The 27,680-nt window shown below is 33.8% G+C and overlaps 1 protein-coding gene across 1 annotated transcript; it reads left to right on the forward strand.

Annotated features, from left to right (window-relative positions):
- Positions 1-97: 97 nt before the first annotated feature.
- Positions 98-27,660, forward strand: LOC141394832 (arrestin domain-containing protein 3). The gene is made up of 4 exons (XM_073969787.1): positions 98-1,557; positions 12,520-12,887; positions 26,466-26,988; positions 27,049-27,660. The coding sequence occupies exons 1-4, from the start codon at positions 1,440-1,442 to the stop codon at positions 27,453-27,455; spliced, it is 1,416 nt and encodes a 471-aa protein (XP_073825888.1). The 5' UTR covers positions 98-1,439; the 3' UTR covers positions 27,456-27,660.
- Positions 27,661-27,680: the final 20 nt, after the last annotated feature.

Genomic DNA, 27,680 nt, shown 5'->3' on the forward strand with positions numbered 1-27,680 from the left:
GAAGGCCTTCGATAGGTCAAGAGCCACCATAATTGTTTGGTCAAACTGGCTTTTCTGGTTCAATCTGAAGATTAGTAGTGCCTCTAGAATCATTGCTACTGGCGACAAGAAGAAGATCGTTTGTCTTCTGTCTAAAAAACCTGTATTTCGTAGACCTCTATGAGGTCGTCTGTCTACAGACGAACTTCAGAGTTTTTCTATGCGAAGGTATGTATCCTGTCTTCGGACAACTTTTAGATGGTTTTCAGTTTTAGAATATCTTCTTAGAATGCCTTTTGTTGAACAACTTTAAAAGCTCTTCCGTCTTTTGTAGACTTCATCTAACATGGAGTTCTCTTGGGAGATCCAAAGCTTTATATTTAAAGAAAAAATCATTCATAATCTGAAATTAACTATATTTAGAATAAATGATAAATGGGTCCAGCTTAGAATATGGATTCAGCCAATTGTATATCAATTATAAACGAATAATAACAATTCACCTAGAACTACATTAAGCATACAGTAGAGCCCAGTTATAACAAACAATATATTATTGAATGAAGAGTTCAGATTACAAAAAAATATACTTAAACCACTTATACTAATACTACTGAAGTATCTCTACTTCACGATGTTCTTCTTGACGATTAAAAATTCATCTAGAGGTTAAAATCGAAGGGAACCTCCTACATACATAGCAATAAAATCCCAATCATTATCAGAGCTACAGCATGCCAGTGACTCACTTCCATCTTTCATGTAACTCATTTTCAATCCATTCTACATAACATCGCACTACTGTCCAAATCTTGCTCTCATAGTCTGGTTTATAAAAAGCGACCGGCCGGTATCAGAAGCAGGAATGAATTCCATTGTTCATATTGTGGATACATTGGCGAACATATGTACATATAGTTTTTTGTATGTTTGTGTTCATGTGTATTTATGCGGATGAATTGACAGCAAGAAGCCCACAAAGTTTTCTATTTCAAGTTCACTTTTCAGTATCTCAGTGGAGTTGATAGTGAATGGTTGGTGGCATTCGTGGACAACGTAAAAACTAAAACTATTCGGCAACCGGGAAGGGCACATAAATAACATGACATAAACAAAACAAAGGCAGAGCGAAATTACATAGAAAATTTGCAGCTCGTGTGACTCTGACTTCCTAAACAAAAGAACAACAACAATTTTATTACACTAATCCAACAAACAAAAAAAAAAAGTTTTCAATACATCAAAGATGTTGTAAAGTGGCGAAGAAATAAAAAAAAGAAACGCGAACACTGACCTTGTGTGTGGATCTTTGCTGCTGGCTGGCTATGTTTAGACCAGTTTCCGACTAGACAGATCAATTTAAATAAAAAATTAAGTAATTTAATTTTTCGTCTTACTTGGTCTTTGTATAAGTAAATTAAATAGCAATTAGAAAAGGTGTTTCTGAATAAATAACCATAATGTCTAGCAGCAAATGTACAATTACCTTTGATAATAATCCATTTGGTGTTTATTATGCCGGTCAAGTTGTGTCGGGAACAGCTGAATTGGTGACAACACGTCCCAAGACAATAAGATGTAAGTAGATTAATATTCCATTCATGTTTTTTGCCAATGCAAAGTTTTGTCATTAATCATCTTTGTGTTGGTCCATTGCAAAAAGTTTGCCTCCCCACATGCACATGTAAATAAGACGCAATTATCCTCTCTCCTCCTCCTCCTGCGCTTCCAAATTACATCGTTAAATATTTTTACAGTTTCAGGGCACTTCCTTTAATTCATAAAACCAACTTTACGCATTCCTTTGTTAAAAATTACGTCAGCTCCGGATATTAGAAGCAGAGTTTTTATTTATTCGTATATATTGTTAATGTATATAGCGACATACAGCATTTCAAAATAAAATATCGTCATCAAACGTTTGTCTGTCTCTGTTATTATTATTTTTGCCTGCGTGCTCATTAATATTCTTTGGGGCTCAATACGAGGTGTGGTCTGAGAATGTGAATAAATTATGCATTGTTGAAGAGAATTAACAACTATGTAGAGATAAATTCTATGTTAATGTTCCCTAATTAAGTGTTCTAAATAATTGGTCTGTTCCTTTACTTTTGAAAATGGTAAAACCGACAAAAGTAGTAAAAGTTGTAATCTGCTATAGATTGCATCAGTGCATTATAACATGTTTGATGCACTAAATCTGCCTGGTTACTTTCTCAGAGAGTAAGGAGTTTTTATTCTCGTTTGCAAGAAAATTGTAAAAAGTAAACAGACACCTTCCCAGCAGAAACCAGCAAGCAAGCGACCAGCTGGCTTGCCAAAACAGAACAATTTGTCCGCCAATAAAGGAACCAACCAAAGGAAGCAAAAATTTTGTATTTTATTTAAAATAGAAAGAAAATTACCCAAAAAAGGAATTTTTCAACTTTGCAACTTTGTTCTCCGAAAAAACAATACAATTAGGCTTGCTATTTCCACAATAAAAGCTTCGTTCCCGTACTTTTAATGGTAAAACTCGTAGAAGAGAGAACTGCAAAAAATTTGTTCTCACACACAAGTTTTTTGAAATAGTTCGGGAACGGAAAAATGGAAAATACGTCAAAAAAACTGGAACAAATGTCAAAGTCGGCGTATCAGCCAATCAGACGCCGGCAACCATGTTACTAATTTTTTACTCGCCCAAATTTGTCGTGTAAAATGTTTTTAAAGAGAGCGTCATTCAGCGCCATTTTTGTTTAAAGAGAAGTGAACATTTTACAACATTTTTGTGTACGGGAACACTTTTTCGAGTAAAATGTGTAAAAGTCGTAAAAATTGTAAAAACTTTTTAGTTCTGGAACGCAGCTAAAATTGTTTATCATTTTCACAAACATAAATCACCAAACAATTAAAAACAGCTGATTGTTTTCAGGAAGAAGAAGAGTTTACAAGTGCTTGCTAGAAGAAATTTGTCCAGCAAGAACTTGCAAACTCTCACTAAGGTTAGGTTAGGGGATGTGCAGTCACTAGTTGTGACTGCGTCACTCGGAGACCTTCCGGTCCATTGTGATCATCCAGTAGAAAAGAGCTGCAGGAAAAGAGGAGGTGAAAAAAGGGAGGATAGGGGAAAAAATAAAAAGAGGAAGTTGTTAGCGCAGTGAAAGAACGAATAGATTACAAGAATGTTTAAGAGTGGAGTGATAGTTTTAGAGTAGGAGAAAAAATTTATTTTTAATGGTAGGCAGAATAGTTGAATTTATTTACGCGTTCAGGTTGCGCTGTCCCAGCCACTTCAGATTTTTGATGATGTTGTAGATCACAGCAGGCTCCACAGTTGAGTAGAAAGTTAGACACGGTGGGAAGTGAGCACCTACTAACCTATGCCGTCTACCAGCCATTGCTGGACAACGACACAAGATGTGCTCGATCGTCTCTAACTCCTCCTCGTCCTCACAGAGTCTGCAGTAGTCAGTATCCCATTTGTTGGTATGGGCCCTGATGTAGCAGTGTCCAGTAATGACTACCGTCGTTACTCTAACTTCAGCTTTACTCAGGTTCAGCAGAGAGTTCGTTTTTTTGACTGACAGAGACGGCCATATGGATCTTGCCACAATGCACCTAGGTTCATTATGCCACAATTCACTGGCTCTTTCGTCAGAGAACGTTTTAAATTTTTGAAAGAAATGACAAATGGGTGGTTTGATAGAGTCAGCGATAGCTAGGTCTGTGGACTGCGATCCTCGCCTAGCTAATTCGTCTGCTCTTTCATTACCCAGATAGTCGCGGTGTCCTGGTACCCAGCATAGCCGGAAGCCGTTAGTTAGCGCTCCCAAGGCTGATCTACACTTAAGGACGACATCGGATTTGATGGTTTTAAGAGCCGCTTGGCTATCCACAAAGATAGTCACCGGTTCAAAGATTTCTGCATCCAAACTTTTTATCAATTCCGCTGCCTTCCAAATCGCGAAGATTTCAGCCTGGAAGACACTACAGTTGCTGTCTAGCCTGTAGGTGTACTCAAGAGATAGCCTTTCACAGTAGACGCCAGCCCCGGTACCTTCCTCCATATTGGAGCCGTCTGTATAGAAAGCCAGACCGTCCAGAGGGGGGTTACTGCGGTTCCAGTCATCTCTAATAGGTATAACGACGTCTATATCGTCAAATCTCAGGACTGGTGATATATAGTCGCTCAGTTTTCCGCGTTGGTTCACATTTATGCCTGATTCATTCAGGATACAACCATGCCCATAGGCACAACTGCGCCAGAGATCCTGTTCATGCAGCCGTAGGGCACTGCGAGTTGCCTGACACTTAATGCTGAGACTCATCGGTTTTAAGTTCAGCATTGCCTTCAGAGCAGCCTGTGGTGTGCTCCTTGTGGCTCCAGTTATGAGGATCGAGGCTGCTCTTTGTACCTTGTCGAGCCTACCTGATGTCGATTTTTGGCGCAGTGAGTGCCACCAAACAAGAGAACCATAGGATAAAATGGGTTTAACCACGGTGTTATACAACCAGTGTATAATCGATGGGCTTAGGCCCCAACTTTTCCCAATGGAATTCTTGCATGAATAAAGTGCAGTCAATCCTTTCTTCGCACTTTCCTCAGCATTCCTGTTCCATCGTAATTGACAGTCCAGGATAGTGCCGAGGTACTTTGCCTCGGGCGAGAGCTGAAGCTGCACTCCATCCAGTGTTGGTGGTACAAATACGCCGAGCTTACGCTTTCTCGTGAACATTACCAGTTCTGTCTTGGTTGGGTTTACTCCAAGGCCATTGGCCTTAGCCCAGCGCGACAGCGTCGATAATGCTCCTTGCATAAGCTCCGAAATGGTTGACGGAAACTTACCGGAAATTAGTAGTACAACGCCGTCCGCATAGGCGACAACTTTTATACCTTGATTGTCCAGGTCCGTCAAAATATTGTTTATAACAAGTAGCCACAGTAGCGGTGAGAGCACCCCTCCTTGGGGGGTGCCTCTAGTTACTGTTTTCCTAATTTTTGTCTCCCCAATGCTGGAGTTTATAATTTCTGCTTTCCAGCAATTTAGAGGTTCAGGTGTGTTAACATTCTTAAGTGAGAGTTTTATGGACTCAAGTTCTACGTTGTTAAAGGCTCCTTCTATGTCCAGAAAGGCAGCCAAGGTAAAGTTTGAGTTTTCCATATTCCTCTCAATGAAGCCAACCACCTCATGCAAGGCAGACTCCACAGATTTGCCTTTAATATAGGCGTCTTATAGAGGCGGTGTCTAAATGGCTCCTTATCTCCAAATCGATCAGTCTCTCGAGAGTCTTAAGGAGAAGGGATGATAAACTAATGGGTCTGTAGTCCTTAGATGCAGAGTGACTAGGTTTTCCAGCTTTGGGAATGTAAGTAACCTTTACCTCTTTCCACAGACCCGGTACATATGAGAGAGTCAAACACGCCCTATAGATCTCCTCCAGGATTTGATATAAAAGCGGCGCCGCAAATTGAAGCATCGCCGGCGTTATACCATCCGGTCCAGGTGACTTATATGGCTTGAAAGTGTTGACAGCCCATTTAATCTTATTTCTGTTAACCACCTTATCAATGAGATCCAAATCCCTAGGCTCTTGAATTTGGAGGTCGTCACATTCATTATTGACGGTGTCCGCATCCTTACAGCCTGGGAAGTGGGTCTCTGCCAGGAGGTTAAGAGTTTCGGTAGCAGAGTCAGTCCACGCACCATCATGCTTCTTGATACTTCCAATGGATTTAGGGTCCTTGGAAAGTATCCTACGAAACCTAGCTACATCGTTGACTCCTTCTACTGACTCACAGAAATTCACCCAAGATTTTTTCTTAGCTCGCTTGATCTCACTCTTGTATTTATTGAAACTCACCTTGTAGGAGTCCCAATCAATGTCGAGTTTAGTCTCATGATCCCTGTTATACAGTCGCCTGGTAGTTTTTCTAAGCTCGCCAAGTTCCTTGTTCCACCACACTGGCTGAGATTTCTTCCCAGGATAGGTTAGTGGACAGGATTCCTTATGGCAACGGAGAAGAACGTCTGTAAGATTTTTTACGGTCCCATTAAGATCCTCAGCTGTTTCCACATTAATGTTAAGAGCCAGTTGAGAACTCGTTAGTTCCGTGTACTTATCCCAGTTTGTTCTTCGCGGGTTCCTATAAGGCATTTGGCGACCCCGTCCAAAATGACATCAAAGGATATCTTCATATGATCCGAGAAGGAACATTCTTTAGATACCCTCCAATTACATAGGACGGAGTCATCTAGATTAGAGAGGGTTAGGTCGATGACCTCCTCCCTATCCCTAATTTTAAAAATTGGATCATTACCCCTGTTACATATTCGTAAATTATATGATAGAATAAAGTCGAATATAGACTCACCCCTTTTGTTGGTGTCCTTGCTGCCCCATTGGAAATGGTGAGCGTTTGCGTCGCATCCCAGGATCACGTTACAGGTACCCATCATGTCGTCGAGCAACCGTCGGACATCCAAGTTTGGTGGGTCTGGGGCCTCAAAAGGCATGTATACGGATGACAGCAGTGTGGCCATCCCCGTACCATGCTCCAGCCTAACCGTGCACATGTCACCGTTGCTGTATTTAGATAAAAAATTAGATTTAAGCTCTTTTTACCTACTATACAAGTCCTCACCTTGTCCCCCTCGGACGCGGCGAAGATGTCGAAATTGGCATTGCTTAGTCCAGAAACCTTATTTTTATAGATATAAGGCTCCTGGACTAAGACAATGTCTACTTCAGAGGTCGTGAGGGACAATAGTAGTTCAGCAGCGGCGGCTTTGCAATGATGCAGATTGATCTGCAAAATGCGCAGCCTTTGCCGCTTCCCTACCCTTACTGAGTTTCGTGGGGTGGACTCAGTCGAAACCGAACCCATCCTGAACCGAAATTCAGTTTTCCCTCACGTTCTCTAAGATATAACTCCCCAGGGGGGTCTACCGTCACTCTTGCAACCAAACCACCATCCTCATTACAGGGTGCTAGACTTATAACAGTCAAGCCCGATGTAGTGAGGTTGGGATTTTGCAATCTAAGCATCTTCAGCAGGAGCTCCTTATCCACAGTAGGTGGGGGAATCCACGCTGAAAGAACCTTCCTGGATGGAATATCAGTTAGGGGGACCGCCGCGAGATCAGCTCCTTCCCACAGAGCGCCAAAGCCCTCAACTGTCCGAACAAGAAAGTCTCGTGACTTCTTGTTCAGACAATTAATAACTTTGACACCCTTCCGCAAGAAGGCGCTGCCAAATTGTCGGTCCTCCTGATATTCCGGTCCAGAAACTATGGCGGAACGAAGACCAATTTCAAAAAGCAACCAGTGACTGTCGCTGATTCTACCGTTCGGGTCAGCTCTGTCGATGATTGCCAAATGAAGGTCTTTATCATCTGCCACTGTAACTGGTCTACTATATGGCTTCTTGCGTCCTTGACCGCGCGCCTTGGGTTTAACTTTTCCAGAGGAGGTGGATGCCTTCTCTGTACTCGGTTGCTTCCCCTTGGTTGTACGCTCAACAGCCGCCGCATACGAGGTTGATGGTAAAACCAGCTGAGAAGTCATCGTCTTCTTTGGTGAAGGATGTGGACCCTCGGAGGAACGAACGCGCTTCACAGATTTATTCTGCGGGGCATTGTTCGTTCCTCCAGAAGACGATGTTTCCTTAGCTGGTCTAACCATCTTCCTATTGAGACCAGCATTTCCAGCCGCTTCACCCTTGCCTTTCGGAGCAGAATCGGGATTTGAGGCAGAGTCCTTCACCGGTCGGTCATCACTATGGGTGCCTGTAGGTTTGGGGGGTGCACTCAATAGCCTTTTCCTTTACCTGTCGGTTCGGGTTAAGCTTCTGAATAGGTTTCGGCGTAGCACATTTGCCAGAGGCAGTAGGCTTAGCCGGCTCCACTACCTCCCTCGCCGAATGCAAGTTCGCATCTCTCCCTACGAACTTGCGAAGATAGGATACAGCACGTTTGTAGTGCTTCGCATCCGATGCTTCTCGTGCAGATGCAACTTTCGAGTCGCTGCCCGTTGTCGGGGTCTCGTTAGATTCCCCGTCGTCGGACATCATTTCTGTTGCAGTCTGCTTTTGAAGCCTATTGTCGGCAGGTGCCGACACAGGACCAGTCGGAATCGGACCTGCATCCGGTTGGGTATCAGGGTTCGCACTCCCTTTGTCAGAGTCACAACAACCTTCCTGTGTAGACTTGGCCGGGATCACCGTGGTGTCCAGCTCATCATCAGTCAGGGTTAGATTGTGTAACAATTCCTCCGGGAGTGTGTCCTCACAATGCTCATCCGGTACAAGCCTATCCAGCTGGTCGAGGAGTTCCCTACTTTGCCTCTCTAAACTGTCATGAATAGTTCTGAGGGTCCCGTGAAGGTCGTCCCCGCCCACAACTGCGGTCCTGTCTGCCGTAGACTGGCTTTCACCAGCCCTGGCTAAATCATGTTCCTTTTGAATTGCCGGGTCGTCATCTAATTTGGGGGTTGGAATTGATGCACTTGTAGCAGGTACAGCTGTAGGTGCCAAGGCATCCACACCTAGAACAGCCGGATCACAATCACTTGATCTCGACGACACATGGCTTGTGGTCACACCAACGCTTGCCGCCGGTACTGGGTTATTAACTCCCTGCACCGTAACTTTATTTCTCCTATTCTTTCTACCCATTTTAGTTAATTTATTTAAGGGAACTACCCCGATCCAATTTTTGGTCCACGGGGGGTCCGAGGACCCCCAGGGTCTCCACAATGTGCGGGGTCGGGTCCGGCTTTGGTTGCCCAAGGACGGTTCCGACTCTACACAAGCAGTGACCCCCTTCCCATCCGCCACCCGGGAAGACGCGCCTGGTAGGAGAATGACAAACTCCCCCAGACACTAAAAGAACTGTCAAAATAAATGTCTCTCTAGATTCGCTCTCTTTTGCTGGTTTTTTTGTGTTAACAGACTTCCAACAACCATTGGTACAAATTGTAACAAGTTTTAGCATAACCAGACAGACCTATTGTAAGATAGGGGGAGAAAAGTCGTTTCTAGTGTTCCCTACTTGGTAGGCATAAGGAAAATAAGATAATTTGGCGCCAAAAGACGTTGCAAATAGTTTCTTTTGGTTCTTTCCGTTAAAAATTACATAATGGAAAGGAATTACATAATTTATTAATCATTTTGTTTATGAAACTGTTTATGTTAATAAAAATATTAGAAGAGAGAGAAAAACAAGTAAGAACGGCGTTAAGTTCGGCCGGGCCGAACTTGTTATACCCTCCACCACAAGTTGTATTGAAGTAAAATGGAATACTTAGTTTCCTTTCGTGTATGAAGAAAACTTAATACACAATTTCAGCAATTTCGGTAAAACAATGTGAGGCACCATTCTATAGGGGCAATTTCAAAACGTCGATCTATACCGACAAATTTCTGACGGGAAGTTTTTAGGCTCAAAAAAGACTAAATACCAAATTTCCTATATTTCGGTAAGAGAATGTGGCTAAAACTTAAAAAATACCGAAAATCAAGAAGTACGCTTCTATGGGGATATAGGAAGACGTGGACCCATACTGATAATACTCTTCTGGAATATTTTATAACTCAGCCATTTCGGTTGGATATTGACGTCACAATCTTCAGTATTACGAAAATCGGAAGGTACCGTTCTATGGGGGCTATATCGAAACGTGGACCTATACCGACGAATTTTAGTCAGAAATGGGGCAATATGAAAGCGTGGACCTGTACGGACATATTTCTGGCGAACAGTTTTATATCACATTGAAGACTAAATACCAAATTTCAGCCATTTTGGTGGAATATTGAAGACACAACCTTCAAAATACGAAAAATCGGGAGGTACTTTCCCATGGGGGCTAGATAAAGGCGTGGACATATACCGACAAAGTTCTGGGGGCTATATGAAGGTGTGGACCGATACCGACAAAATTCTGGGGGAATGTTTTGTACCCCTAAAGAAGACTACGTACCAAATTTCAGCCATTTTGGTAGGATAATGAAGCTATAACCTTAAAAATACCGAAAATCGGGAGGTACCGTTCTATGGGGGCTATATCAAAACGTGGACCGATATATCCCATTTTCAATACCAACCATCCTGCAAGTAATAAAAACTTCTGTACCAAATTTTGAATCTCTATCTTTAAGTGGGGTACACACGATCAGTTTTGACTGTCAGTTTTGCTTAAATAATCGGTTGCTTGCCAGTGTGGCCGTTCACTTTTGTCAGTCATCAGGCAACCACAAAATATTTTGTCGTTGCTGGGCGGTTGGACAGTTATCGATAATTCCGAAAAATCGACAGTCAAAACTGATCGTGTGTACCCCGCTTTAAAATTGCGAGCTGTATCTTGATTTCAACATACAGACGGACATGGTCAAATCGACATAGAATTTTATGCTGATCAATAATATATATACTTTATAGGGTCTCCGACGAATATTTCGATGTGTTACAAACGGAATGACAAATTTAATTATACCCTCCATATGGTGGAGGGTATAACTAGTATATATTCCATAGAAAATGTTGGCGCCAAAAACATAAAAACAATGGTAATGCACAACGGAGTTTAATCTGTAACAATAATTAATTAATTTCCACAAAGCGTAAATAAGAAGTACATAAAAGGAATATTTAAAACATTTCCTCGGCTGAGATTGGTTTTTATGCCATTCAAGACAATTGTGAGTTTTCATTTATTACTACATCGATATTTGACTGTTGTTCATTTCATTACAAAGCAGATTCTGATTATTTCTTCTAAGGGACTATCACCGAAATTCAATTAATGTTACTGGCTTATATTGCTGCAAATACATCTGAATCCACTAGAACCTGCCAACGACAACAGCAATTAAACTATGCTTCACAAAGGAGTCACATATGTAATGTCAAAGAATGTAGCAGGATTCTATAGTACGAAAGAGAGACATCTTGGGATAGTACGACATCTCATGTAGATAACATTAAAAGTTTGAAATATTCCGAAAATTTTGCCAACATCACGGTGGGGCTTAACCAACTTGGTTTTAAGAATACCCCCCTTATCAAAAAAAAAAAAAAAAAAAAATACACTCACATGAAACCATGTACAAAGGTTTCAAAACTTCATACCCCTCGCCTATAAACTTGACGTCGCCGTGCTAAAGCAGTGCTAGTCTGACCATCAACCTACTATCCCGAACTAAGAACAAATTTACGTTCCTCCATATTTGTTAGCTTTTCTAATTTGGAATATCGTGTTTTTTGAAAATTACTCAAACGATTTAGGGGCTAATTTGCGTTCCTTGTGAATGAAATGTGGAAAGAACAGGACTCATATGATATGAACAACAAGTGATGAACAGATTAGTGATATCATTAAAAAACGCGCTACTCAAAAATGGAGAGGAAGATGTAGATCGATCTTAGTTCGTCTTATGAGATACATGTTCTGTATCAGGCTATCTAAGTAAGAGAGTAATCAAGTGGAGTTTCTAAACTAGACATGTTCCAAACTCTATTAAGACCATTGCTTCTTTCTTTAAAACAAACGATGTAAATACTTCAACTTATCATACAAACCCCTTACTGAACGATAACCGACTCTACGTACAATAAATCTAGGTGTAGAATTTTATTCCAGAATGTCGGTTTGTCGGCAAAATCATTTCAGTTGAAATAAACCATGACCACCAACAAAACCAGTTTTTTGTTCAACATTAATAATAGTTGCAAAATGTGAAAAAGCTAAGCCGTCTAATGTTTTGTTGTTGTATTTTGATTAATTTTTTTGTTTGGTTTTTAATTACAAAGTAAAGAAAAACTATATTTTATATTTAAAACATTTATGGTTATGTTGTGTGTGCTTGTTTTCCAAAGAATGATAATTTACATGAGAATAGCATGAATAATATGGAGTCTAATGAGTTAATGTATTCAATCTACATGGGAAATAAAATTGTATAAACATGACAGACCAATTATCATGGATATAAGCACCAGTGCAAAGTTTAGGCTATCGATTTTTATTTTATTAACTCGGGCAGTGAAACTGAAGTCCACTATATTTCGTAAATGTAAACAGACTTTAAGCCCTTTACGACGTACTATGCTTTTCGGTTTCATGAACTAAGTTTACCAAGCTAAGCTTATATCTACGTCTTTGCGATTTAGTCTGTTTGCGTAATCCGTAATGTTGTTGACATCATTTATGCCAATGGTCGGTCCTTAATGACTTAATAGTTGCTGTAATTGGTCTTATTGCTCTTAATTTGACCGACCCATGTCTCAAAAAGAATTTAATTAAGTAATTGGAGGTCATTGCATGATCGAAACTAATGTCACTAACCGCCACCCTCTATGATACCCAGCCTAAATGATACACGAATTAGTTCTAAATACAAATCCACAGACACATAGTCTTTCTTAGACTGTCTCAAACGTATTTAAGAATCCATTAGAGTAAACAATAAATTAGAAACGAAAAATATTGACAACTCGTATGACTAAGTGATATTAGGTTGTAACGCAAAATTTAATTCATATTCTGTTTCTTTTTTTTTAGCCATCTCAATTAGCATAAGCGGTTTCTCAGAGGTACGCTGGACTGAAAACATTACCAAACAAGATGCCCAGGGTAATCGTGAAAAGGCCATTGAAACATATTCTGGATCTGAAATTTATTATACAAATGACCAATATGTCTATGGGCAAAGTGGTGGTTCTAATTTGGAATTGCCAGCTGGTAAATATGTCTTCCCATTTCAAGGTTCCATACCACCGAATGCTCCGACTTCCTTTAATGGTGCCTGGGGTCAAATACAGCACGAAGTAACAGTGACAATAGATCGTGTTATGCGCTATAATAATGTGTTTAAGCAGGCTTATACTGTTATATCGCCATACGATTTAAATTTGAATCCAAATCATGGGGTAAGTAAAACAAAACCGAAGATACATAAATTATTTTTAACCAAATTCCAATGAAAGTTGTCAATATCTTCTATTACCGGAGACCATTCTATATGGAATACCGTCAGGAGCTCAACCTACACCTTTAATGTTCTTTGAAAAAATATTCTTTAAAAACTCCACGCCCTGAAAGTCCTTGAACAAATATTTTTTAAAAATTCAAAGTCCTGAAAATACTTGAAGAAATATTTTTTAAAAATTCTACGCCCTGAAAATACTTGAAAAAATATTTTTTAAAAATTCTACGCCCTGAAAGTCCTTGAAAAAATATTCCTTAAAAATTCCAGGCTTTGGAAGTCCTTGAAAAATATTCCTAAAAATTCCACGCCTTAAAACCATTGAAAAATATTCTTTAAAAATTCCTCCCTGAAAGTCCTTAAGAAAAATATTCTTTAAAAATTCCACGCCCTGAAAGTCCTTGAAAAAATATTCTTAAAAAATCCCACGCCTTGAAAGTCCTTAAAAAAATATTCTTAAAAAATCCCAAGCCTTGAAAGTCCTTAAAAAAATATTCTTAAACAATTCTTCGCCCTGAAAGTCCCTAAAAAATATTCTTTAAAAATGCCAAGTCCTTGAAAAGATATTCTTTAAAAATTCTACGCGTAGAAAGTCCTTGAAAAATATTCTTTAAAAATTCTAAGTCCTTGAAAAAAATATTATTTTAAAATCCACGCCCTTAAAGTCCTTAAAAATATTCTTTGAAAATTCTTCGCCCTGAAAGTCCCTAAAAAATATTCTTTAAAAATTCCAAGTCCTTGAAAAGATATTCTTTAAAAATTCCACGCGTTGAAAGTCCTTGAAAAAATATTCTTTAAAAACTCCGCGTCCTGAAAGTCCTTGAAAAATATTCTTTAAAAATTCCACGCGTTGAAAGTTCTTGAAAAAATATTCTTTAAAAACTCCGCGTCCTGAAAGTCCTTGAAAGAATATTCTTTAAAAATTCTACGCCCTGAAAGTCATTGAAAAAATATTCTTTAAAAATTTCACGCCATGAAAGTCCTTGACAAAATATTCTTTAAAAATCCCACGCCCTGATAGTCCTTGAAAAAATATTCTTTAAAAATTCCACACCCTAAAAGTCCTCGAAAAAATATTTTTTAAAATTGCACGCCCTGAAAGTCCTTGAAAAAATATTTTTTAAAAATTCCAAGTCCTTGAAGAAATATTCTTTAAAAATTCCAAGTCCTTGAAAAAATATTCTTTAAAAATTCCACTCCCTGAAAATCCTTGAAAAAATATTCTTTAAAAATTCCAAGTCCTTGAAAAAATATTCTGAAAGTCCTCAAAAAATATTCTTTGAAAATTCCACGTCCATTAAGTCCTTAAAAAATATTCTTTGAAAATTCCACGTCCATTAAGTCCTTAAAAAATATTCTTTGAAAATTCCACGTCCATTAAGTCCTTGTAAAAATATTCTTTAAAAATTCCACGCTCTGAAAGTCCGTGAAAAATATTCTTTAAAAATTCCACGCTCTGAAAGTCCTTGAAAAAATATTCTTTAAAAACTTCACGCCCTGAAAGTCCTTAAAAAAATATTCTTTAAAAATTCCACGCCCTGAAAGTCCTTGTAAAATATTCTTTAACAATTCCACGCCCTGAAAGTCCGTGAAAAATATTCTTTAAAAATTCCACGCTCTGAAAGTCCTTGAAAAAATATTCTTTAAAATCTTCACGCCCTGAAAGTAATTGAAAAAATATTCTTTAAAAATTCCACGTCCTGAAAGTCCTTGAAAAAATATTCTTAAAAAATTCAAAGTCCATGAAAAAATATTCTTTAAAAATTCCAAGTCCTTGAAAAAATATTCTTTAAAAATTCCAAGTCCTTGAAAAAATATTCTTTAAAAATTCCACGCCCTGAAAATCCTTGAAAAAATATTCTTTAAAAATTCCAAATCCTTGAAAAAAATATTCTGAAAGTCCTTAAAAAATATTCTTTGAAAATTCCACGTCCATTAAGTCCTTGTAAAAATATTCTTTAAAAATTCCACGCGTTGAAAGTCCTTGAAAAAATATTCTTTAAAAACTCCGCGTCCTGAAAGTCCTTGAAAAAATATTCTTTAAAAATTCCACGCCCTGAAAGTACTTGAAAAATATTTTTTAAAAATTCCAAGTCCTTGAAAAAATATTCTTTAAAAATTCCACGCCCTGAAAATCCTTGAAAAAATATTCTTTAAAAATTCCAAGTCCTTGAAAAAAATATTCTGAAAGTCCTTAAAAAATATTCTTTGAAAATTCCACGTCCATTAAGTCCTTGTAAAAATATTCTTTAAAAATTCCAAATCCATTAAGTCCTTGTAAAAATATTTTTTAAAAATTCTAAGCTCTGAAAGTCCTTGAAAAAATATTCTTAAAAAATCCCACGCCTTGAAAGTCCTTGAAAAAATATTCTTAAAAAATCCCACGCCTTAAAAGTCCTTGAAAAAATATTCTTAAAAAATCCCACGCCCTGAAAGTCCTTAAAAAAATATTCTTAAAAAATCCCACGCCTTAAAAGTCCTTGAAAAAATATTCTTAAAAAATTCCACGCCTCGAAAGTCCTTGAAAAAATATTCTTTAAAAATTGCACGCCTTGAAAGTCCTTGAAAAAATATTCTTTAAAAATTGCACGCCCTGAAAGTCCTTGAAAAAATATTCCTTAAAAATTCCACGCCCTGAAAGTCTTTGAATAAATATTCTCTAAAAATTCCACGCCTTAAAAGTCCTTGAAATATATTTTTAAAAAATTCCACGCCTTGAAAGTTCTTGAAAAATTTATTCTTAAAAAATTCAACGCCTTGAAAGTCCTTGAAAAAATATTCTTTAAAAATTTCACGACTTGAAAGTCCTTGAAAAAATATTTTTAAAAAATTCCACGACTTGAAAGTCCTTGAAAAAATATTCTTAAAAAATTCTACGCCTTGAAAGTCCTTGAAAAAATATTCTTTAAACAATCCTCACCCTGAAAGTTCTTAAAAACTATTCTTTAAAAATTCCACGTCCAGAAAGTCCTTGTAAAATTTTTTTTTTTAAAAATTCCACTCCCTGAAAATCCTTGAAAAAAGATTCTTTAAAAATTGTACGCCCTGAAAGTCCTTGAAAAAATATTCTTAGAAATTCCATGCCTTGAAAGTCCTTGACAAAATATTCTTAAAAAATTCCACGCCTTGAAAAAATATTCTTAGAAATTCCGTGCCTTGAAAGTCCTTGACAAAATATTCTTAAAAAATTCCACGGCTTGAAAAAATATTCTTAAAAAATTCCACGCCTTGAAAAAATATTCTTAGAAATTCCATGCCTTGAAAGCCCTTGACAAAATATTCTTAAAAAATTCCACGCCTTGAAAAAATATTCTTAAAAAATTCCACGGCTTGAAAAAATATTCTTAAAAAATTCCACGCCTTGAAAAAATATTCTTAAAAAATTCCACGCCTTGAAAAAATATTCTTAAAAAATTCCACGCCTTGAAAAAATATTCTTAAAAAATTCCACGCCTTGAAAAAATATTCTTAAAAAATTCCACGCCTTGAAAAAATATTCTTAAAAAATTCCACGCCTTGAAAAAATATTCTTAAAAAATTCCACGCCTTGAAAAAATATTCTTAAAAAATTCCACGCCTTGAAAAAATATTCATAAAAAATTTCAAGGCTTTAAAAAATGTTCTTAAAAAATTCCACGCCTTGAAAAAATATTCTTAAAAAATTCCACGCCTTGAAAAAATATTCTTAAAAAATTCCACGCCTTGAAAAAATATTCATAAAAAATTTCAAGGCTTTAAAAAAATGTTCTTAAAAAATTCCACGCCTTGAAAAAATATTCTTAAAAAATTCCACGCCTTGAAAAAATATTCTTAAAATATTCCACGCCTTGAAAAAATATTCTTAAAAAATTCCACGCCTTGAAAGTCCTTGAAAAAATATTCTTAAAAAATTCCACGCCTTGAAAGTCCTTGAAAAAATATTCTTAAAAAATTCCACGCCTTGAAAGTCCTTGAAAAAATATTCTTAAAAAATTCCACGCCTTGAAAGTCCTTGAAAAAATATTCTTAAAAAATTCCACGCCTTGAAAGTCCTTGAAAAAATATTCTTAAAAAATTCCACGCCTTGAAAGTCCTTGAAAAAATATTCTTAAAAAATTCCACGCCTTGAAAGTCCTTGAAAAAATATTCTTAAAAAATTCCACGCCTTGAAAGTCCTTGAAAAAATATTCTTAAAAAATTCCACGCCTTGAAAGTCCTTGAAAAAATATTCTTAAAAAATTCCACGCCTTGAAAGTCCTTGAAAAAATATTCTTAAAAAATTCCACGCCTTGAAAGTCCTTGAAAAAATATTCTTAAAAAATTCCACGCCTTGAAAGTCCTTGAAAAAATATTCTTAAAAAATTCCACGCCTTGAAAGTCCTTGAAAAAATATTCTTAAAAAATTCCACGCCTTGAAAGTCCTTGAAAAAATATACCTAAAAAATTCCACGCATTGAAAGTCCTTGAAAAAATATTCTTAAAAAATTCCACGCCTTGAAAGTCCTTGAAAAAATATTCTTAAAAAATTCCACGCCTTGAAAAAATATTCTTAAAAAATTCCACGCCTTGAAAAAATATTCTTAAAAAATTCCACGCCTTGAAAAAATATTCTTAAAAAATTCCACGCCTTGAAAAAATATTCTTAAAAAATTCCACGCCTTGAAAAAATATTCATAAAAAATTTCAAGGCTTTAAAAAAATGTTCTTAAAAAATTCCACGCCTTGAAAAAATATTCTTAAAAAATTCCACGCCTTGAAAAAATATTCTTAAAAAATTCCACGCCTTGAAAAAATATTCTTAAAAAATTCCACGCCTTGAAAAAATATTCTTAAAAAATTCCACGCCTTGAAAAAATATTCATAAAAAATTTCAAGGCTTTAAAAAAATGTTCTTAAAAAATTCCACGCCTTGAAAAAATATTCTTAAAAAATTCCACGCCTTGAAAAACTATTCTTAAAAAATTCCACGCCTTGAAAAAATATTCTTAAAATATTCCACGCCTTGAAAAAATATTCTTAAAAAATTCCACGCCTTGAAAGTCCTTGAAAAAATATTCTTAAAAAATTCCACGCCTTGAAAGTCCTTGAAAAAATATTCTTAAAAAATTCCACGCCTTGAAAGTCCTTGAAAAAATATTCTTAAAAAATTCCACGCCTTGAAAGTCCTTGAAAAAATATTCTTAAAAAATTCCACGCCTTGAAAGTCCTTGAAAAAATATTCTTAAAAAATTCCACGCCTTGAAAGTCCTTGAAAAAATATTCTTAAAAAATTCCACGCCTTGAAAAAATATTCTTAAAAAATTCCACGCCTTGAAAGTCCTTGAAAAAATATTCTTAAAAAATTCCACGCCTTGAAAGTCCTTGAAAAAATATTCTTAAAAAATTCCACGCCTTGAAAAAATATTCTTAAAAAATTCCACGCCTTGAAAAAATATTCTTAAAAAATTCCACGTCTTGAAAAAATATTCTTAAAAAATTCCACGCCTTGAAAAAATATTCTTAGAAATTCCATGCCTTGAAAGCCCTTGACAAAATATTCTTAAAAAATTCCACGCCTTGAAAAAATATTCTTAAAAAATTCCACGGCTTGAAAAAATATTCTTAAAAAATTCCACGCCTTGAAAAAATATTCTTAAAAAATTCCACGGCTTGAAAAAATATTCTTAAAAAATTCCACGCCTTGAAAAAATATTCTTAAAAAATTCCACGGCTTGAAAAAATATTCTTAAAAAATTCCACGCCTTGAAAAAATATACTTAAAAAATTCCACGCCTTGAAAAAATATTCTTAAAAAATTCCACGCTTTGAAAAAATATTCTTAAAAAATTCCACGCCTTGAAAAAATATTCTTAAAAAATTCCACGCCTTGAAAGTCCTTGAAAAAATATTCTTAAAAAATTCCACGCCTTGAAAAAATATTCTTAAAAAATTCCACGCCTTGAAAAAATATTCATAAAAAATTTCAAGGCTTTAAAAAATGTTCTTAAAAAATTCCACGCCTTGAAAAAATATTCTTAAAAAATTCCACGCCTTGAAAAAATATTCATAAAAAATTTCAAGGCTTTAAAAAATGTTCTTAAAAAATTCCACGCCTTGAAAAAATATTCTTAAAAAATTCCACGCCTTGAAAAAATATTCATAAAAAATTTCAAGGCTTTAAAAAATGTTCTTAAAAAATTCCACGCCTTGAAAAAATATTCTTAAAAAATTCCACGCCTTGAAAAAATATTCTTAAAAAATTCCACGCCTTGAAAAAATATTCTTAAAAAATTCCACGCCTTGAAAGTCCTTGAAAAAATATTCTTAAAAAATTCCACGCCTTGAAAAAATATTCTTAAAAAATTCCACGCCTTGAAAAAATATTCTTAAAAAATTCCACGCCTTGAAAGTCCTTGAAAAAATATTCTTAAAAAATTCCACGCCTTGAAAAAATATTCATAAAAAATTTCAAGGCTTTAAAAAATGTTCTTAAAAAATTCCACGCCTTGAAAAAATATTCTTAAAAAATTCCACGCCTTGAAAAAATATTCATAAAAAATTTCAAGGCTTTAAAAAATGTTCTTAAAAAATTCCACGCCTTGAAAAAATATTCTTAAAAAATTCCACGCCTTGAAAAAATATTCATAAAAAATTTCAAGGCTTTAAAAAAATGTTCTTAAAAAATTCCACGCCTTGAAAAAATATTCTTAAAAAATTCCACGCCTTGAAAAAATATTCTTAAAAAATTCCACGCCTTGAAAGTCCTTGAAAAAATATTCTTAAAAAATTCCACGCCTTGAAAAAATATTCTTAAAAAATTCCACGCCTTGAAAAAATATTCTTAAAAAATTCCACGCCTTGAAAAAATATTCATAAAAAATTTCAAGGCTTTAAAAAAATGTTCTTAAAAAATTCCACGCCTTGAAAAAATATTCTTAAAAAATTCCACGCCTTGAAAAAATATTCTTAAAAAATTCCACGCCTTGAAAAAATATTCATAAAAAATTTCAAGGCTTTAAAAAATGTTCTTAAAAAATTCCACGCCTTGAAAAAATATTCTTAAAAAATTCCACGCCTTGAAAAAATATTCATAAAAAATTTCAAGGCTTTAAAAAATGTTCTTAAAAAATTCCACGCCTTGAAAAAATATTCTTAAAAAATTCCACGCCTTGAAAAAATATTCATAAAAAATTTCAAGGCTTTAAAAAAATGTTCTTAAAAAATTCCACGCCTTGAAAAAATATTCTTAAAAAATTCCACGCCTTGAAAGTCCTTGAAAAAATATTCTTAAAAAATTCCACGCCTTGAAAAAATATTCTTAAAAAATTCCACGCCTTGAAAGTCCTTGAAAAAATATTCTTAAAAAATTCCACGCCTTGAAAAAATATTCTTAAAAAATTCCACGCCTTGAAAAAATATTCTTAAAAAATTCCACGCCTTGAAAAAATATTCATAAAAAATTTCAAGGCTTTAAAAAAATGTTCTTAAAAAATTCCACGCCTTGAAAAAATATTCTTAAAAAATTCCACGCCTTGAAAAAATATTCTTAAAAAATTCCACGCCTTGAAAAAATATTCATAAAAAATTTCAAGGCTTTAAAAAAATGTTCTTAAAAAATTCCACGCCTTGAAAAAATATTCTTAAAAAATTCCACGCCTTGAAAAAATATTCTTAAAAAATTCCACGCCTTGAAAAAATATTCTTAAAAAATTCCACGCCTTGAAAAAATATTCATAAAAAATTTCAAGGCTTTAAAAAAATGTTCTTAAAAAATTCCACGCCTTGAAAAAATATTCTTAAAAAATTCCACGCCTTGAAAAAATATTCTTAAAAAATTCCACGCCTTGAAAGTCCTTGAAAAAATATTCTTAAAAAATTCCACGCCTTGAAAAAATATTCTTAAAAAATTCCACGCCTTGAAAAAATATTCATAAAAAATTTCAAGGCTTTAAAAAAATGTTCTTAAAAAATTCCACGCCTTGAAAAAATATTCTTAAAAAATTCCACGCCTTGAAAAAATATTCTTAAAAAATTCCACGCCTTGAAAAAATATTCATAAAAAATTTCAAGGCTTTAAAAAAATGTTCTTAAAAAATTCCACGCCTTGAAAAAATATTCTTAAAAAATTCCACGCCTTGAAAGTCCTTGAAAAAATATTCTTAAAAAATTCCACGCCTTGAAAAAATATTCTTAAAAAATTCCACGCCTTGAAAAAATATTCATAAAAAATTTCAAGGCTTTAAAAAATGTTCTTAAAAAATTCCACGCCTTGAAAAAATATTCTTAAAAAATTCCACGCCTTGAAAAAATATTCATAAAAAATTTCAAGGCTTTAAAAAATGTTCTTAAAAAATTCCACGCCTTGAAAAAATATTCTTAAAAAATTCCACGCCTTGAAAAAATATTCTTAAAAAATTCCACGCCTTGAAAAAATATTCATAAAAAATTTCAAGGCTTTAAAAAAATGTTCTTAAAAAATTCCACGCCTTGAAAAAATATTCTTAAAAAATTCCACGCCTTGAAAAAATATTCTTAAAAAATTCCACGCCTTGAAAGTCCTTGAAAAAATATTCTTAAAAAATTCCACGCCTTGAAAAAATATTCTTAAAAAATTCCACGCCTTGAAAAAATATTCTTAAAAAATTCCACGCCTTGAAAAAATATTCATAAAAAATTTCAAGGCTTTAAAAAAATGTTCTTAAAAAATTCCACGCCTTGAAAAAATATTCTTAAAAAATTCCACGCCTTGAAAAAATATTCTTAAAAAATTCCACGCCTTGAAAAAATATTCATAAAAAATTTCAAGGCTTTAAAAAAATGTTCTTAAAAAATTCCACGCCTTGAAAAAATATTCTTAAAAAATTCCACGCCTTGAAAAAATATTCTTAAAAAATTCCACGCCTTGAAAAAATATTCATAAAAAATTTCAAGGCTTTAAAAAAATGTTCTTAAAAAATTCCACGCCTTGAAAAAATATTCTTAAAAAATTCCACGCCTTGAAAAAATATTCTTAAAAAATTCCACGCCTTGAAAGTCCTTGAAAAAATATTCTTAAAAAATTCCACGCCTTGAAAAAATATTCTTAAAAAATTCCACGCCTTGAAAAAATATTCATAAAAAATTTCAAGGCTTTAAAAAAATGTTCTTAAAAAATTCCACGCCTTGAAAAAATATTCTTAAAAAATTCCACGCCTTGAAAAAATATTCTTAAAAAATTCCACGCCTTGAAAAAATATTCATAAAAAATTTCAAGGCTTTAAAAAAATGTTCTTAAAAAATTCCACGCCTTGAAAAAATATTCTTAAAAAATTCCACGCCTTGAAAAACTATTCTTAAAAAATTCCACGCCTTGAAAAAATATTCATAAAAAATTTCAAGGCTTTAAAAAAATGTTCTTAAATATTCCACGCCTTGAAAAACTATTCTTAAAAACTTCCACGCCTTGAAAAAATATTCTTAAAATATTCCACGCCTTGAAAAAATATTCTTAAAAAATTCCACGCCTTGAAAGTCCTTGAAAAAATATTCTTAAAAAATTCCACGCCTTGAAAAAATATTCTTAAAAAATTCCACGCCTTGAAAAAATATTCATAAAAAATTTCAAGGCTTTAAAAAGATGTTCTTAAAAAATTCCACGCCTTGAAAAAATATTCTTAAAAAATTCCACGCCTTGAAAAAATATTCTTAAAAAATTCCACGCCTTGAAAAAATATTCATAAAAAATTTCAAGGCTTTAAAAAAATGTTCTTAAAAAATTCCACGCCTTGAAAAAATATTCTTAAAAAATTCCACGCCTTGAAAGTCCTTGAAAAAATATTCTTAAAAAATTCCACGCCTTGAAAAAATATTCTTAAAAAATTCCACGCCTTGAAAAAATATTCTTAAAAAATTCCACGCCTTGAAAAAATATTCATAAAAAATTTCAAGGCTTTAAAAAAATGTTCTTAAAAAATTCCACGCCTTGAAAAAATATTCTTAAAAAATTCCACGCCTTGAAAAAATATTCTTAAAAAATTCCACGCCTTGAAAAAATATTCATAAAAAATTTCAAGGCTTTAAAAAAATGTTCTTAAAAAATTCCACGCCTTGAAAAAATATTCTTAAAAAATTCCACGCCTTGAAAAAATATTCTTAAAAAATTCCACGCCTTGAAAAAATATTCATAAAAAATTTCAAGGCTTTAAAAAAATGTTCTTAAAAAATTCCACGCCTTGAAAAAATATTCTTAAAAAATTCCACGCCTTGAAAAAATATTCTTAAAAAATTCCACGCCTTGAAAAAATATTCATAAAAAATTTCAAGGCTTTAAAAAAATGTTCTTAAAAAATTCCACGCCTTGAAAAAATATTCTTAAAAAATTCCACGCCTTGAAAAAATATTCTTAAAAAATTCCACGCCTTGAAAGTCCTTGAAAAAATATTCTTAAAAAATTCCACGCCTTGAAAAAATATTCTTAAAAAATTCCACGCCTTGAAAAAATATTCATAAAAAATTTCAAGGCTTTAAAAAAATGTTCTTAAAAAATTCCACGCCTTGAAAAAATATTCTTAAAAAATTCCACGCCTTGAAAAAATATTCTTAAAAAATTCCACGCCTTGAAAAAATATTCATAAAAAATTTCAAGGCTTTAAAAAAATGTTCTTAAAAAATTCCACGCCTTAAAAAAATATTCTTAAAAAATTCCACGCCTTGAAAAACTATTCTTAAAAAATTCCACGCCTTGAAAAAATATTCATAAAAAATTTCAAGGCTTTAAAAAAATGTTCTTAAAAATTCCACGCCTTGAAAAACTATTCTTAAAAAATTCCACGCCTTGAAAAAATATTCTTAAAATATTCCACGCCTTGAAAAAATATTCTTAAAAAATTCCACGCCTTGAAAGTCCTTGAAAAAATATTCTTAAAAAATTCCACGCCTTGAAAGTCCTTGAAAAAATATTCTTAAAAAATTCCACGCCTTGAAAGTCCTTGAAAAAATATTCTTAAAAAATTCCACGCCTTGAAAGTCCTTGAAAAAATATTCTTAAAAAATTCCACGCCTTGAAAGTCCTTGAAAAAATATTCTTAAAAAATTCCACGCCTTGAAAGTCCTTGAAAAAATATTCTTAAAAAATTCCACGCCTTGAAAGTCCTTGAAAAAATATTCTTAAAAAATTCCACGCCTTGAAAGTCCTTGAAAAAATATTCTTAAAAAATTCCACGCCATGAAAGTCCTTGAAAAAATATTCTTAAAAAATTCCACGCCTTGAAAGTCCTTGAAAAAATATTCTTAAAAAATTCCACGCCTTGAAAGTCCTTGAAAAAATATTCTTAAAAAATTCCACGCCTTGAAAGTCCTTGAAAAAATATTCTTAAAAAATTCCACGCCTTGTAAAAATATTCTTAAAAAATTCCACGCCTTGAAAGTCCTTGAAAAAATATTCTTAAAAAATTCCACGCCTTGAAAAAATATTCTTAAAAAATTCCACGCCTTGAAAAAATATTCATAAAAAATTTCAAGGCTTTAAAAAAATGTTCTTAAAAAATTCCACGCCTTGAAAAAATATTCTTAAAAAATTCCACGCCTTGAAAAAATATTCTTAAAAAATTCCACGCCTTGAAAAAATATTCATAAAAAATTTCAAGGCTTTAAAAAAATGTTCTTAAAAAATTCCACGCCTTGAAAAAATATTCTTAAAAAATTCCACGCCTTGAAAAACTATTCTTAAAAAATTCCACGCCTTGAAAAAATATTCTTAAAATATTCCACGCCTCGAAAAAATATTCTTAAAAAATTCCACGCCTTGAAAGTCCTTGAAAAAATATTCTTAAAAAATTCCACGCCTTGAAAGTCCTTGAAAAAATATTCTTAAAAAATTCCACGCCTTGAAAGTCCTTGAAAAAATATTCTTAAAAAATTCCACGCCTTGAAAAAATATTCATAAAAAATTTCAAGGCTTTAAAAAAATGTTCTTAAAAAATTCCACGCCTTGAAAAAATATTCTTAAAAAATTCCACGCCTTGAAAAACTATTCTTAAAAAATTCCACGCCTTGAAAAAATATTCTTAAAATATTCCACGCCTTGAAAAAATATTCTTAAAAAATTCCACGCCTTGAAAGTCCTTGAAAAAATATTCTTAAAAAATTCCACGCCTTGAAAGTCATTGAAAAAATATTCTTAAAAAATTCCACGCCTTGAAAGTCCTTGAAAAAATATTCTTAAAAAATTCCACGCCTTGAAAGTCCTTGAAAAAATATTCTTAAAAAATTCCACGCCTTGAAAGTCCTTGAAAAAATATTCTTAAAAAATTCCACGCCTTGAAAGTCCTTGAAAAAATATTCTTAAAAAATTCCACGCCTTGAAAGTCCTTGAAAAAATATTCTTAAAAAATTCCACGCCTTGAAAGTCCTTGAAAAAATATTCTTAAAAAATTCCACGCCTTGAAAGTCCTTGAAAAAATATTCTTAAAAAATTCCACGCCTTGAAAGTCCTTGAAAAAATATTCTTAAAAAATTCCACGCCTTGAAAGTCCTTGAAAAAATATACCTAAAAAATTCCACGCCTTGAAAGTCCTTGAAAAAATATTCTTAAAAAATTCCACGCCTTGAAAGTCCTTGAAAAAATATTCTTAAAAAATTCCACGCCTTGAAAGTCCTTGAAAAAATATACCTAAAAAATTCCACGCCTTGAAAGTCCTTGAAAAAATATTCTTAAAAAATTCCACGCCTTGAAAAAATATTCTTAAAAAATGCCACGCCTTGAAAGTCCTTGAAAAATATTCTTAAAAAATTCCACGCCTTGAAAGTCCTTGAAAAAATATTCTTAAAAAATGCCACGCCTTGAAAGTCCTTGAAAAAATATTCTTAAAAAATGCCACGCCTTGAAAGTCCTTGAAAAAATATTCTTAAAAAATTCCACGCCTTGAAAGTCCTTGAAAAAATATTCTTAAAAAATTCCACGCCTTGAAAGTCCTTGAAAAAATATTCTTAAAAAATTCCACGCCTTGAAAGTCCTTGAAAAAATATTCTTAAAAAATTCCACGCCTTGAAAGTCCTTGAAAAAATATTCTTAAAAAATTCCACGCCTTGAAAGTCCTTGAAAAAATATTCTTAAAAAATTCCACGCCTTGAAAAAATATTCTTAAAAAATTTCACGCCTTGAAAAAATATTCTTAAAAAATTCCACGCCTTGAAAGTCCTTGAAAAAATATTCTTAAAAAATTCCACGCCTTGAAAGTCCTTGAAAAAATATCCTTAAAAAATTCCACGCCTTGAAAGTCCTTGAAAAAATATTCTTAAAAAATTCCAAGCCTTGAAATCCCTTGAAAAAATATTCTTAAAAAATTCCACGCCTTGAAAGTCCTTGAAAAAATATTCTTAAAAAATTCCACGCCTTGAAAAAATATTCTTAAAAAATTCCACGCCTTGAAATAATATTCTTAAAAAATTCCACGCCTTAATGGTCCTTAAAAAATATTCTTTGCAAATTCCTCGCCTTCATGGTCCCTGAAAAATTTTTTTCCATTAAAAGACACTGCAAAACGTTTAGATTTACTTATTTACTACCATTTTCTATCCTTTTCAGAAACCCTTACACAAAATCGAAGAGAAAACCTTCTGTTGGAGTCTCTGTTGTGGAAGCAAAGGGCCCATGGTGATGACAGCTAAGGCACCCTTTAGTGCCTATGCCCCGGGGCAGAAGATACGCTTTAACATAGTCCTCGATAATCAATCCGACGTTCATTGTTCGGATGTCAAGGTGCGTCTAATGAAAAAGGTCATCTATACAAGTCGTTCACCTGAAACCAAAACAAAAGAAACGGAAATTAAAGTTGCCGATAATCACTGTGGTGAAGTGGTTAAATTTAATAAAGCCGAATTTAATGAATATCTGCAGATACCCTCCACCACCCCGACATCGCTGGAAAGCTGTAGTATTATTAAAGTTAGTTACACACTGAAATTTATTGCCAAAGTTTCAAGGATTTATGGTGATTTGGTAATTGAATTTCCGCTGACGATTGGTACTGTGCCGATTTTTGCAAGTACCATGGAAACGGATACAATTACAGCCCAACCTGGTCGAGGACCGGTTTATAAACCATTGCGTAAGTTATTTTTCTCTTGAAGTTTTTAAATATTTACAAATTTATGTTTTTCCATTACAGCTCCTCCGATGTTTGAAGAAGATGTACGTTCGGAACAATTCGAAAGCAATACCTTTAAACCGCGATATCCGGTGTTTTTGAATGATGGTGAATTGGGTATTAATGGCACAGCAACACCAGGTCCATCGGTACCACCACCACCAGCAACTGGTAATAATCTTTATCCTCCAACGCAACCAGGCCCTGTTATTCCCACTACACCAAAATTAAATATAACTCCTAGTGCCCCACCAGCATCTGGACCATCAGGAATGCCAACTTCGCCGCAGCCTGCTGCTGTTCAGCAACCAAGCACAAATCGTCCGGGACCTACTCATCAACCATCTCTTGAAGTTTTAGGTTTTAGCATACCACCTGACTATGAACCAACCCAAACCGATCCATCCACAAATATTGGTTGGAAATGAACAAAAGCCTCTTAATTTTACACTGCTACAACTATTATATATACACTTTTTTACATATATACACATACTTTTGCATTTTTTTAATATCTCTTGATATATACAATACCTACATACATACATATGTATATACATAACTGTGTATACCAACTTTTTAATTTTTATAAAATATGAACAAATAAAACAACCACGAAAATGTATTAAACAATAGAATGTATGTATGTCTTA

This window comes from Musca autumnalis, unplaced genomic scaffold (assembly GCF_047663935.1).
Source record: "Musca autumnalis isolate F117 unplaced genomic scaffold, ASM4766393v1 scaffold_1, whole genome shotgun sequence".
NCBI lineage: Eukaryota > Metazoa > Arthropoda > Insecta > Diptera > Muscidae > Musca > Musca autumnalis.